The 15,300-nt window shown below is 42.0% G+C and overlaps 1 protein-coding gene across 1 annotated transcript in view; it reads right to left on the reverse strand.

The window, feature by feature from the left end:
• TNIP3 (TNFAIP3 interacting protein 3) overlaps nt 1–8,121 on the reverse strand; it is a 38,693-nt gene extending 30,572 nt beyond the window's left edge. The window contains exons 1-2 of the mRNA XM_058024946.1: nt 8,065–8,121; nt 1,380–1,465 (exon numbers count right to left, since the gene is read on the reverse strand). Coding sequence (XP_057880929.1) covers nt 1,380–1,465; nt 8,065–8,094 — 116 coding nt within the window. The 5' untranslated portion in view covers nt 8,095–8,121. The remainder of the gene's footprint in view (nt 1–1,379; nt 1,466–8,064) is intronic.
• Between the last annotated feature and the right edge of the window lie 7,179 nt (nt 8,122–15,300).

Raw genomic sequence — 15,300 nt, forward strand, 5'->3', positions numbered from 1 at the left:
GCACTCAGTGTCTCTCAGTGTTTGACTACTCCCCTCAGGAAATTTGCAACATGCAAGAAGACCATGGCTGTTGGTTTGCATTAAATGATGTTACTTATCACATGGTGCTGTTCCCTCTGTGCCTGGATATTCCTGTCCCTTGGGAAGTTTCCATGCTGATCCCTCACCCCTGCACTCTATACATCTTGTACATCAGGAAAAGAGCATCACCCTCCTTTCACTTGGATCTTCCAGTTCATTTTACTACCAAGACATTGACTGGCTTCCTAATGGACAGCATTAGGGCTGCATTCAAACCTCAGGAAAGCCAATTCAATTGTTTCCACCAACTTTCCCAGGCTTCAAATGAGCCCTGGGGGAGTTGCAGACAACTGTCTCCCTGAAAAGGCAGCAAGTGGGGCACTGTCACCCAGACTCAGCCCCCAGGCCTCACGTAGCTGTGTGTGCCTCACCAGTGGAAAGGGAATTGATTTCTGCCATGGAAATCAATCAAGTGGCAAGCTTGGCCAAGCAGATCTGCCAAGCAGCACGTGCTGCCGGAGCAGATGAACTCCCCCACTGATAGGCACACATGCAGAAAGCTGTGGGGAGGTGGCAGGAATGTGTTGAAAGAACTGAAAGCTGAAATGACACAATGGGAGGCAACAGAGATGTTTTTCAAGCACTCATTCTTTTTCTGTGGAGATCAACGCCTAGAAAAGCTTGTGCCCCTGTCAGGGCACTTTGCTGGCCTCAGTACATGCCTTTTTGGAATGGTGTCCCTCCCATGGCCCCTTCTGGACTGGCTGCTTGCCCTGCACATTCAGCTGCAGCCCCACAAGTCTGTTCACATCATCCACGTGCTTGTTCCTTTGGGAAGCTGTGACTCTGATGCAGTGCAACTGCACAGAGCTGACATTTTTAACTGGTACTTGACACCACTGCTCTCTTTTCAAATCAGGCACCACCACAAGCAGCCCATTGTGTCTCCTGCTGCAGCCTGGGCCAGGATGGGGATGCTTCACCAACACCCTGTTGAGCTGGGCTGAGCCTTTGGAGGAAAACAAGCCTCCATTCATTGGAGTCTGTGTCCACCACACAGAGCTGAGGGATTTGCAGTGATCTACTGACAGCACGAGCAGGACAGACAGATGAGAACCATTTGGACATGCAGCCAGGAAATGTAACATACAGGAGCTGACAGGGGACAACCAGCTCTTGAAGTCAGGTCAGCTCCTTGCCTGTGGTGGCTGCCAAGCAGCCTCAGCTGAAAGGCAGAGGACTCACCGCATCATACTTAATCCTCTCAGTGTCATCAGTAGGACAAAAACCACCTTGTGAAACTGCAGGCGCCCAAAAATTTTTAACAAAGAAGTTTTTCCATGTAACAAACACAGTACCTTTCCATCTCAACACACTGATTGGGGCACAGCTCCATGCAATCCTCTGCATCTTTCTTCTTCATTTTGAGCTCCTCACAGTGAATCTATTAGGAGCAGGGAAGAAAAAACAAGAGTTTTTAAGGAGAAGTAAAAAAAACCCCAACAATCTAAGAAGAAAAAGTTAAGTAACCAATTACAGTGAGAACAGATAACAGTGTCTTGTATTTCTATTTTATTTTTCATAAACTACAAATGGTTGACAAGCAAGCCAGGAATCTACTTCCTCCTTCCCAGCACCATCCACTATGAAGTCCACCACTGCGTCAGGGACAGTTCTGCAAGGCCAGAACTGGCTGCTGTGACAAAAATCTACCCAAGGAACAAAGCTGCCAGCAGTTGCAGGAACACTGGAAGGGTTGCAAAAAAGGGTTTTATTAATCATCCTAAAAGAATCAATTATTTTTCATACTCTTGAATTCAAGCGTGTCCTCACATTGTCCAAAAAATTCCTATGCTTCATGGAAGTGCCCAATAAAACTACTGCCCCAAAATTAAGAGAATTTGAGTAATGACTCTGATCTAAATCACTTGGAGAGAAAAGGAGCCACATGGAAGTTATTGAGCATGAGTGTGTTGTTCCAGCACTCTACAAGCTCCCCTCTGGTCAGGCAAGTTATTCTCCAGCACTGCATTTCCAAAGAGAAGGGAGACAAATAAAAAATTCCAGACCAAGCTCCCAGAGAAAAGGGCTGCTACAGTAAGCAGTCCACATTAAGATAATCTCTTGAAACTGGAGATTTTGAATTAGAACTCCAAACATGAAGAAAGCAAGCACCACCTCTCCGTCTCAAGTGGAAGAAGACATGGTACAAAGAGTGAGCCAACACCCCCTCACCCAGAGCAATCATTCTGCTCCTGTGCTGCAGGCTGGTGACAGCCCTGGGGATGTTTCCTCAGACACCTCTAGTTCATCAGAAAAGGAGCCCAGAAGCCTTACTCTTCTCTTTACATCAAACATCATCATCATGGCAATTACTAGAACTGAAAATTGACAGGTTTCATAGGACCCATCTTAAGGACAGCAAGGTGACCACTGAAATGAAGAGGGGAGCCATTCAGAGCTAAACCTGCTATTTATAAGCAAATCAGTTTTCAATTACAAGTTACTCTCCTTATTGGTAACATCAGCTTAATGTGAAACCACAGCTGAACATTTTATAGAAACCATGCTCCTTCATTGATGTGCAGGGCAGAAATTTAAAATGAAAGGTTGCCAGCAGAAGACCTGAGGTGTTTGGCATCCCCCCACTTTCTAAATTCCAATTCCTGCAGGCATTTCACACGTTCTAAATGCATCTGGTAATCACTAATTACAAGGGTCCTATTAAGGAAAAAAATGTCAATTCAGTTTCATGTGAAACTTGATTCCAGCTTGTCTGAGTTTTATGAGTGTCTGTTTAATCATAACACAATCACACTGAAGTATGGAAAGCTGCATTTGATTGATTTCAATGGGAGCAGCAGACACAGGGGACTAGTGAGGATTAAGCCTTATTTTGGAGTGCCTGAACTTGGCTTGCATGTGTCTGACTAAAAAAATATAAAATTTGAAAAGCATTGACCTGGAATGAACACTCCACTGTCACTGAAACAACAACAACAACAACAAAGCAAAATAACTAAAAGGAAGCAGAATGAAAAAAACCCCAAACTGACCCAGAACACCACAGAATTCAGACTGCTACTCCAGCCCTAATTTGTCCACTGAGCTTTGACACTTCACCAGTTTCAGGTGTATTTGCCAAGCTGGGCACAGTATTGCAGCCCACATTAAAAGGATGCAGGTGAAATGTTACTGAAAATATGACACCCATGTTGGTACGAGTCCTGTAAGAAGCAAGCAACACACTGAAAAACTGGAAAGGAGAAAAGCAGTGGTGAATGAACAAAAATCTGTTTATTCAGTTATCTTGTTCTCTCCTGGTTGTGCAGGGTGAGCCAGATTTGGGGGCCCTGCTGGGGCTGCAGTGAGGGCACTCTGGGTTTCCTGTGTCCCTGCTCCACTGAGCCAGGGAAACACAGAGCAAGCTGACAAGTCCCACATCCCAGCTGCACACCCAGGCAGCATAAACATGCATTTCTGCAGAAGCCCTGCTGCTCACACTGCTGGGGTGGGGGAGGCTGTGCAGGTCTCCTGACTCTTAGTCATATGCAGATTTTGTAGCTAAAATCCAAATCTCTGCTTGAGAACCTGAACCAAAGAGATGCAACCCAGTCCCTGTGCCCTGTGCAAGCGTTTGTTATTAGGACAACCAGAAGTTTTTACAATCATAATATGCAGTGTAATGCTGTAGATTTTTATTAGATCTGGCAGACTGAAGCCTAGATGGATAAAATTCAGCTACTTCAAAGAATTTAAGGTTCTGTAAAAGAGAGGGTTGTAATGGTCATGTAAAGGATTGCCCAGAACTACATAAATTTTCTGCTTTCTGTCAAGGCTTTTAAGAACAGGAACACCCTGAAGTAAAACAGAATCAGTCCTGCTCACAGATTTATGGGGTTTTGCAATAATTGGAAATGTTTGTTAAAAAGGGTGCATAATTTCCTTGGTGCTCCCCCCCCAAATTTATCATGGTTCCAAGCCCTAAGTATTTTGTAGATACACCCACAATAGGTCAAAAAGGCACTTGTTTGGCTAGAGTATTAATTTGCATTAAAAACAAGTTTCCCACATAGAAAAAAACACATTTGAAGATGAAAAAAAATTACATTGTTCAAGGAAGACAATGAGACTCACTAATTCTAATGAAATCTTAACTGTAAAATTGATTACAACCAGAGAGGCACTCATCACACTGGTGTTTCAAAATATTTTCCGAAGTGCTTTTCACAAACATCCTTATTGTAAATGTTAAATCCTGCACTCATCTTGCTCCATTCTCTTTTTCTTTCCCCAAATCTAGTTCTAGCTTAAGAGCATCTGATATTTCCAAACCCTTGCTCATTTCACCCAAACTTGCTCAGTAATTCATTTTCCTTTAATTTTTATCAAAGCAATATTTTGTAGGAATGCAATTTAAAATGAATGCCAGAGATGAGCCAGACTAAAAGCACAAAAAGGGGAAAGGAGATGTTTGGTTTGGTTTTCCTGCCGAGATCAACCCCATGGTTCAGTTTTACAGGTCACCACCATCACCAGACATTGTCCCAGTAGAAAGAACAGAAAAGAAACAATATGCCAAATAAATTAAAGTACCTGCTGACAAAATTCACAGAAGGAATAAACCCACTCATAAGTTACCTTTCCAGTAATACACATTTTTCTGTTGTGAAAGCTGCAGGGCCTGTCACAGCCAGGCTGAGTAAATTTACCTCATTTAAGCATTACCCAGATTGCAAAATAGCTCCAAAACAAAGTGGAACAAACACCATCACCAGTGCTGTTGATAAACAGGCCAGCAGGTTACACATTATTTGTGTGTGGTTGTCGTGTAGGAGGAGTGGGAGGCAGAAATGCATTGTTACAGTAAATATGATCAAAATGGAAGAACAACCAGAGAAATAAAAGAGCATTTGATGAAAGAGAGCCTAAGCAACACTCACTGAAACTAAACTAAAATAGGAATAAAGCCTTCAATACTTGTTTGATGAAGAAATCAAGCACAGAACATGTCTGCCATCCCCCCCTACCTAGATATTCTCAGGTTTTGTTCTCAGAGTAGCACTTGATCCAGCCATTACCCTGCATGTCTGTCTGCCCTTTACTGAAAATGCAGCTTCACACACACAAATGCTGCCTAGAAAAAGCCACAAACACAGCAAGATCTGCCAGTTGTCTCCTCCCCCTGTTACTTCCTGATAAAGCGCTGAAACTTCAGCGTAAGACAGTTTCTAACTAAAATTTTAAACCCAAAGCTTGATTTTAACCAAAAATAAAGAGTAGATAGTTTCCTAGAGTAGATAAATAGTAGAGTAGATAGCTGTCTTGCCTAATTTAATTCGGACAAAATGAAACTGGTACCTGCCCTGTGTGATGCAGGAAGATTTAATGCTGAATACCTGAAGCTGATCTCCATATTAAGCACAATTCTCCTTTATTAAGGTAACTGTAGATTTTAAGCAGCAATCCTTGCAAAGAACTTAATTCCCAGATGCCCTCCCATGGAGCTGTGATATCCCCAACTTGATAAACAGTGTGGGCTCTGGTTCCCCATACTGGGTTTGTGAAAATGCTCCTCTTGACACATGAATTCGTGTCAGTGGTGAGTGCAAAACACTGCTTTAAACAACAGGACCTCATTCAAAATCAATACAACACTTGTTTCTTGAACTGGAACTGAGACACAACCAATTTGCAGGCATGTTTTTCCCTTTGCCAATCAGCAAATTTCTAAACATCTTTGGACTGAAGATCTCGAGAAGATCTAAAAGTCAGAAGATTATTCCCCAATGAGTATACATCCCTTCAAGTTAAATCAGTTGCACAACTGCCACCAAAAAGCCACCACAGTTGTGCTCAGCCTCGGGTGACACACATTTTACACATTTACATTTGGCTTACCATGTCAGTCACTCTACACAGGCACCTGCACAAGTGAGTTTAAAGCACACAGACTCATTTGAAAGGCCACAAAACACAAGCTCGGTGCCAAAAATATCATGACCACACTCCCAACATGCAAAAGAGTCACATAAGAAGTGACCAGAGGAAGTTGCAAATATCATCTCACCAAGCCATCAAAGTCACACACAACCTACCTCAAAACACTCTCAGTACTTCTCCTGTTAAAAATGAGACTCCTCATTTTTAATATATTTATAAGAAGTTTTGTCTTCATGGCAAATGTTCAGTTCAGCTAAAGCCAAGTAGTGCACAGAGGTCTGGGTACAAAGTCCATGATACTCTGAGCACACTTACTGTACATAATTTCTGTGGAAGCAAATTGTTCATGGAATAAAAATTAATTTTTTAAAAACTATATAATATGTTGAAAAAGTAAAACACTCAATATCTTTTCAATGCTATTATCTGTGTCCAATTTTAATTTGCTCAACAAATTATTTGGAAGTGGGCAAGATGGGAAGCAAGTACTTACTTATTTGTTAAATGTCAACTGTAAATAATGCAGTAAAAAAATGGGCTTTTTATTCACTACCAAAGCATGGATAGGAAGCTTTCAGAAAAATAAAATACAGATGTGAAAAGGAAAAATGCTGCAGGATAAAAGTAAGATTAATAACTATGATATTCATTGATAGCACACAAAAGGTGGGGCTTTTGCTGAAGAATTTTTAATAGAGACATCACTGCAGTGAAACTGATGTCCTGACAGGAAAGGACAAAACTTTCTTGTACAATACAAAGGAAGAGATTAAAGTTAGGAAGTGTCAAATCCATGACTTTGGAATCAAATCTCTGCAGTATAAGGAAGTAGAATATAAAAAGGTAACAGAAAGGAGATTGCTCCAAGTACAGGAGCCACGTGTCCGTAAAAAAGGCTAAGGCAACCCTAGCTACAAAAAGCAATGCACCAAAAAGAAGGGAAGAAGAAGAGTTGATTTAGAAGAGGAATGCCACTCTGTTCTATGTAAGATTCATGCCCTCCAAACAAGCTTCAAAAAAAAATAAAAAAAAAAAAAAACCAAAAAAAAAAACAACAAAAAAAAACCAAAAAAACCAAAACAAACAAAAAACCAAAGGAGAAAGAAGAGCTCACAAAAAGGTAGGAACATTCCAAGCAGCCAGCAGCAAAAAATCATTGGCATTTCTCGGCCAGTCCTAAACAACTCAGAATCATATGTTGCTTTCCACACATTCCAGCACTCCCACACTTCCAGACAGGTGGTGCTGCTGCCAGAATTTTGGACTGTGCCAGCAGTATATCACCATGTCCGGAGGATCCAGAATCGAGCCAAGGGAAGATGAGAACTTGTGATTCATTTTGGGATGGAGGTATAACAGTCTAGAGTTCCTAGAGCTGCCACAGCACAAACAGCAATGTGCCCTCTGGCAGCCAACAGCACGGCCCTGGAAAAAGGAGGTTTTAATACTGCATCTCCAAGTATTCCTTACTCAAGGTTAGGATGCATCCAAACTTCTGAGGTGCAGCTTCAATACCAATTTACAGCCACAAGGCAAGCAAAATATCACCTAGCCCATTCTCCAATGCTATGGGGATTATAGAAAATAATTTGTAGTAGATGTCCTCACGATAGAACTGCCTAAGGGAATCCTGTGCCTGCTCCAGGCAGTCAGGAGCTCAGGGAACATCCCAAACTCCACAAAACAGATGCAACTTGCCAAGTTCTCAGCAGAAACCTTATCCAAAAAGAGGGATTTTGGTCAAATCCAGTATAAGTGCACTGAATCTTTGGACCACTAAATTTACCCCAAAATAATTGGGATAAATAATAACTTAAATATAGCCAGTAATATATATGGCAATACATCCTTTACTGTACTTTTCATTGTCCAACTTTATTCAGGAAAAGTAAATAAAAGAACATTTCTATAGTCATTCTAAATAAAGAGTAGGAAGAAATTACAAAGCCACTTAGGAACAAAATAAACCTTTAAAATATCAGGTTTTCGATTTGAAGTCTTTTTGGTAGATGAGAAGGGAAAAGAAGCACATGACTTCATTCTGAGGCTAGGAAGAGACCTACCAAGTACAGATTTCCAAGGAATGCAGATGTTACTCACCATATTTAGGGAAGGTGTCTGTCTCTGCATTGCCAGGTTAGGACATTCCAGGCTCAAGTAAAGGCTCCCTGAATCAAATGAGAACCAAGAGGTTTGGAGGCAAAAGTCTATCTGTGTATATATATCTCAAGGTTTAACCTACACCCCAGGCTTAAGGGAAACCCCTTTCCTAAAGTCATTCTAGCATTGAGTGCACATTCATCTCTCTCAAACACAGCCCACACAGATCTACTTGAAAGCACTGCTTGTAAGAGACCACAGAGGATTCCCTCTCATTCTCCAGATTAGCACGGAACGGTGACACAACGCTGCGCCCACGCACCAGCAAGAGCGGCGCTGTGGGAGCAGGGGTGGTCTGGCATGGTGGAAAAGCTGCATCAACTCCAAGTGAACAGAACACAAATATCAGTCTAGAAGCAGAATAATTTACTGTAAGGGGCAAATAGGTCAAGGAGCCATTTCTAGGAATGTATTTTTATTTCGAATTTATTCTAAAGGTTTCTCTTACAGAATCAGTTTGACGAGCTAGAGTCTCCTCATCAGCAGTGACATTCAGCTCTGCCCCTGACCAGAAATACCTCCCTATCATATCTGATTTTCATTCTGAGGAAGAGTGCTTGTAGAGGTGAAGGCTGCAGAAATGTCTCCCCTTCACCAGAAAAGAAGTGATGCAGCGTTTTCAAGAATCTGCTGTTCATTCCAGGCTATAGCCCACTGCACACAGGAGCTGATTAATCAAGTTTCACAGATGATAAAAATTATCGTGCTCTCACCTAGAAGTGAAAGATTCACGATAGGTAAGCTCCGAAAAACACTCATCTCGAAGTCTGATTGGTGTATCAGTTTCGGTTTTGATGACAACAAAACCTGTGCAGTTCTACACTGAGGACTAAAAACCCTGCTGAGATTTTTAGGAGATTCCTGCTGTAATACTTGTGATCTAACTGCCTTGAGAGCATTCCCATCCTCCTAGCAGAAATATCTCAGCTGCTCAGGAGAGCAGGGTGGAGCTTTTCTGTCAAAGCACTTACTCAGCTCCTCTCAGGCACACAGAGAGCAGTCATTTGCAAATTCACGTTCAATTCACTGCAGGTTTGTTCAAACAAAACTGTTCTGCAGGCATTTGCAATTATAACAGAGGAAACAACAGGCCAGGGTCAGCATCAGGATGTGGGAAACCCGGGTCCAATCCTTTCCCTGAAGGGCATTTAACTGTGTTTATACCTCCTGTTAAGTCCTAGAGATGCAGGGTGATTTCTCCAGTCTTTTGCAGTAGTGTTCCACTCTATATGAAGCATTTACTGTCACTTTCTCAGACAAAATACTCATTACTTTAGTTAGATGGTTCACATGTTTACCAACAAGAGCTCAGATTTACTGGCTGCCTGCTTAAAACAATTTTTTTAAAAATGCAACAGCATCAACATCTTCCACTTCTCAGAACAGCATCCTATACACTCAGCTCCACATCAGTCACTTGTTCTTACCCTGACCTCTTGCTTAATTTTACATAAGTATTTATAAAAAGCTGAACACTCTCAACAGGGGATGTTTGAAACCCAGCAAAGGCTCAGTAGCAAAGTGCTGGGAGGTGAGTGACACATACTCAAATGCAAGCAGCAAAAGAAGTCAAAGCCAAGAAGCAATCCTCTGAAGAAAAATGCTTTTCCCACTGGATGACTGAACAAGAAGGGAAAAACATTAAATATTACTCAGCAGTGCATTCACACAGAATACAGTGAATTTAGCCTTCTGTGGTTTTGGCTTTCACTGCACTCCAACACAGCTTTCACCTTTGGACTGACCAACATGCTTAATTGCAATGGGACTGGAAATAGTTCAGGGCATGGCTGTGATTTTGTCAGCACCTGTCAGCTCAACGATGATGGGGCTAAACTAAAGCTTTGCATGTGTGCAGCTCCTGGGTTTATTATCCATCACCTGTTCACCAGAACCCCTGTGGTTTCTGCCAGGGACACCAGGAACAGCCACTTTCCTCCTCGTGCATGACAAGGCAAAGCCAGGACTGTTAAGGGTTTAAGGTCAGGTGCCTTTTTATGCCATCCCACGAGATAAGAGAGGTGACCAAAGATGAGAATTGATTCTGGAAAACATTCCCTGAATAAAATGCAAACCACAAATATTTGAACTGGAGTCCTTCTGAGCCTGGACATTTCCTGTTCTGCTGGGCTACTCCAAGCACCAGCCATGCCCAAAGCAGGCACAGGCACGGAGGTGATGCTCCCTCTGTGCAGCAGATGTGAACAGGGCACAGCATCCTTCCTGCCTCCAGAGAAGGGGAGATGATCATGTGGGCCCTTCCTTTCCTGTAAACAGCAGCTTCACAGCCCTCCTGACTCAAACAATTAGAGGGTTTGCTTTTTTACCTCCTGTAAACATCAGTGATATGAAAGTATTGACATTTTCAGCACAGCAAGGCAGGCACAACAAAGTGTTTGGTGGAGGCAGAGAAAAGCAGTCAATGGAAAATTTGAAGGGGGAACCCTTTCTTTTAACCTCCAGTGGAAAACTGTGGGGGTACAGCAGAAATCACCTTTTTACCTGACTTTCCCACTGCCCCCATTCAGAAGAAGAAAACCCCTTTGGCTACACCACATAAAACTGAATATTAAAAATTTCATTGGTTCTTAAGCATAGCCAAGCCACTTACCTAGAAAAAGGCCAGATTGGATGGCTGCCATTCAAATTATTTTATTGTCCACTGAAGAACTGCTTGTTTAGGGGCTTCCCATAGGGGAAAAATAAGGAAATTAGTTAGAGAAAATTTAATATAATGCAAAGACAACAGCTTAAAATACCAGATCCTTGGTGACTTGTAAAGGGCTTAATTGACATGTAAGTATTATTCAGGAGAGAAAAGAGCACTACAACAAAGAAAGAAGACTGGGGATAGAAAAAAAGCAATTTCAATAGTGCTCAAAACACTTTGGGACGCCAGCGTTCTGGAGAGGCAACTTGAGACAGATTTGCTGCCCAGAAATGTTCTGAGATTTAGCATGAAGCTGACACTTTGATAGCACACTCAGGGCATTAGGAGATTGTTCTGCTGATCGTTCTGAAAGCAGGCAGCCTGCTGTCCTCCACAGAATCCTTCCTTACTCCCTGGCTGGCTGCAGCTGTCCTTCTCTCTCTCTGGTGCACAAGTCAGAACTGCTCCCATGCACTCAGGGCTCTCTCAAGCTGAAATTCTCTCTTCTGCTGCACTCACAAGCAGGTTGGCTGCTCTCTTTTAGTTACCTATGGCTTGAACAGGTTCATATGCCCCAGATCAAGAAGTAGCAGTGAGACAGCCAGTCACAGCTGTCAGGTTTTTGAGGTGAATCAAACACTTAAAGGTGAGGTTACCTCTTATCCACTCTTCAAACACTATTAAAATATATTTTTGTGCTCACAGGAGTGGCTTTATGAGGGAGGGAGATGCTGCTGCCCAGCTCTACTCTAAATTTTAGTGAACTGCTTTGATTTTAGTTTGGACTAAGCCAGCTTTTGCCTGAGATGTATTAAAAGTCAAGGCACTTGCCACCCATTTTGTTCCTGCTCACTGTGTGGTTTTACTGCTTAGCTGTGAACAGAAGACCACCCACAACAAAATCTCACTTCCTTATGGAAAAATTGGAAACGCCACAGCTCCTTTATGAGGTCTTAGATGGTGATTCTACAAATTCTTTGCTTTTACCCAAATATATTATGCTATTTCACTGGATTTTCATGAAGATGCTCATGAAGTTGATACAACATCAAGCATGAAAACAGGCTTCACATCAGGTCAGCAGCAGGCTCCAGCAGGAACAAAGGTTGTGGGATCATGGGAATATTCCATTTCATGTTTGTGGGAACACCCCTTCCATCAGATTTGTCAATCCCACAAACTTAAAGCATGCAGATTAGTGTCACAGGAAGGTTTGACTACAAAACTTTTTTCTTGGCAATAAAGACACCTTGAGCTGGCTTGCCACCCACTGGTCTCTACTACTACATTTTTTACTGAGGTACTGCGGAGTTTAAATTCTGGTCCAAATTGGAATTAAACCTAATTTTAAGCAGTGTCTAAATCCTCCAAGAAAGCATTTTCTCTTTCTGCACCAACTCCTGAGAGATTTCTTCCCTATCTATACACACTTTCACCTGCTTGCCAGTTACCAAGAGAGAAAAGTCAGCCCTGCAGCTATTCTAAATTTACTACTCTCTGCGTCAATGACATCTTAAAGCAACTTTTAGTGGTTTGACAGAAAAGTGACCTTTACTTCATGGAGACATGGTATTTTTGCAGGAAGCAAAGCATTTTCACCCAGATTCAGGGACTGCCAAAACCTGCAAGCTGCAGACACTTTCCTGCCTTTTGCTATTTCTTGGCTGAGCTGCAAAAAGAAAATCAGACACAGATCCCAGAGGACTCAGAATTCTCTCAACAACCTGATCTATCACAAAACTAAGTTTTTCTGGTCTCTGATTTTTATCTCAGCAGCAAGGAGTGCAATGAGATACTATGTTCACCCAGATACCTCCACAGAAAGGGCTGAGAATGAAATAAGGTGATGGACAACAACATGAGTCTGGGTTAAAAATGAAAGGAAAAAAGGAGCAAAGGAAGAAAAGGAAGAAAGGAAAAAACTCTGATGCACCCAGTGAGCGATGGTGTTGCTTGCCCTCAGTACAGATGGCTGAACAGAGAAAGATGCCTCCAGCTGGGTTTGCAGCTGACCAAGGGCAAAGAGAAGTGAGGCTATCTCAGAGGGGGTGTCCTGGCTGCTGGTGGACAGGACGAAAGGCACTTTGGAGGAGAGGGAGGTGGGGAGATGCAACACATCTCCATTTCAGATGAGAATTGTACTCTTTCCCAGCCTCTCTGGAGGATCTGGTGACCTTTCTACAAGCACCAGCAGTCCCCAGAGCACTGAAGCAGAAGTTGTCTGCCCCACCTTCCCCATGAAGCATATGAATGTAATTTTCCCTTTTTGTGAAATCAAGAGTAATATCTGCTTACAACTCTGCAATATTGTTCTCCAAGTGTGTGGTAAAGTTAATAACCACACAAGAGAGAGCTCTCTGGCTGCTAGAAGCCAGATCCAAATATTCCTAAGGCAGCTCTCCATCACATAAACCTGTAGACACACGCACACAAATCTATAAAGGCAAACACTCCTATATATCCTACAAGCAAACTGCCTTAGAGCTGTTTCCTGTTACCAACAAAACGGACTATAAAAATGAAGCAACTCCTGATCTTAGGCTGCTATTTCCACCTCATATGACCTTAAATTTATGGAAACTGTACCCTTGTGTTATTTAGATTTTACTCATAAAACATAGAGGCAGTGTACAGGCATTGGGGAACAATCAAGAAAAATATAAAACTTCTTTGAACAGCAAAGAAAAAAGTTGTTAAAATGATTAATTTTTATAAATGATGTAAGGAAAAGCCATTTGCTGGAGTGGAGATAAGGTGGGGTTATTTTTCTTTTCTATTTTCCTTTAAGAAGAAAAAAAAAGAAAAAAGTTCTTGGAGCACTGTAATGTTATAATAAACAAAGTTATACTTCCCTTATGTACTTCCCCAGCAATTATAACCTAGGAAAACCATTAAACACTGAGGATTGTTTTATAATGTAGGGATATTTATCCACCTATTAATTGTGACCTTACTCTAAGCTTCTGCAGTTCTCTGTGCATCCTATTTTGTAGGAAGCCTTAAACCACAGCAGAGTGCCTGTGAGTCTGATAGATTACTACTTGTAAGTCTTCTAAATGTTGGCAAGCATTCAAGGTTAGTTCTACCCAAACTCCTAAAAAAGCATATTCAGCCTTTTGTCCTGTTACCTGAGAGGATTGCAGCCAAGCAAATCAGACATCATAGAGCATTGCTATGGGATTCTGAGTCTTCAGCATGAAATACCTTTGAAGAGATGCTAATCCAAAAGCATTTTGGGGGTTGAGGGATGGAGCTATCCTCCCATTCAGCACAGGGACTCCTGTCAGGAAGTTAGAACTGTCTCCCTCCCGGTCTGGTTCAGAGCAAGGCCCTTTCCAAGTATTCTTCCCAAGGAAATCCCCCCACCTTCAGCTCAGAGTGGTTTTTTAACTGCTCTCTCTGTCTTACAGCATTAGTCAAAGGCTATGGGAAATTGTACATCTTTGTGGCTTTTATTAACTTATTTCCTTTCCAGCAATATGCTGTAAAACCAGTAGTGAGACTCTCTTCAAACTCAAGTGTTAGTGTGGTGCTATCAGCAGCCTCATGGTCCTTTTCAATGCCCACTAACTACAGCCTTCAACATCTTAATATTGAACACATTGATACAAAATGCCTTTAAATGGTGCCTTTTGTAATTTGGGGGGTTGTTTTGCTGTATCTTGCAGAAGCTCTCAGGTGAACTCTGAAATAAGGAAGGAAATCCAGAGCTGAAAGAGGGTGCAAAGTCAGCATCCAGAGGATAGACCTGGATTACCTGCATCCCTGACAGGACCAAAGCCTACCTCAAATGACATCTCCATCTCCTGTATACACACACAGGGATTTGGAAATTGGTCAAAACTCCAGCATGACAGAGTTCTGCAGCAGTTACTTCAGATGAAAGCAAGTGATAGACTATGGTTTCAGAACACTGCAGCTTAAAGCAGCAGGGCTAAACCAACAGTAACACAGAGATGAGGATAGCCAGGTTTCCAATGAAGGAACAAAATTGAAAGCAATGTCTAAAAGAACCATTCTTAAAGCAATTCAATTTTGAATCCCTAATGAACATACACAGGCACACAAAAACCCCAAACCAAACTAGGCTTCTTACTGAATGGATCTTAATATCCTTTTCTAGAAACACAGAAACTATTATGGTTTGGGGGCTGTTTTTGTGCTTCTTTGTGCTCAGCTTCAGAGATACAGAACTGCTTTTCAGCTAGAGATGAGTTTTGCTCTACTAGACTCCTAGGCTGCTTACTGGTTACTGGAATTGCCATTAGGCCCCTAGTAAACAAATGAGCAGCAACACTGCTTGCTCACCCTGCAACTCCCCCAGACCTTTCTCTGCTTTCAACTGCTACCTACGCAATGGAACAGGATTCTATTTTAGCAATAATACAATTTCATAGTTGGAACCCCCTTCAGTTTGAAGCAAACAGCAGCAGTGACTCATCACAAGGCTTTTTTTTTTTAAAAAAAGGGGATTTCCTGCTGAAGTAAAGCACCAATGAACAGCACAGGAGGCAAAAATCATCAAA

Source organism: Melospiza georgiana, chromosome 5 (genome assembly GCF_028018845.1).
Source record: "Melospiza georgiana isolate bMelGeo1 chromosome 5, bMelGeo1.pri, whole genome shotgun sequence".
Lineage (NCBI taxonomy): Eukaryota > Metazoa > Chordata > Aves > Passeriformes > Passerellidae > Melospiza > Melospiza georgiana.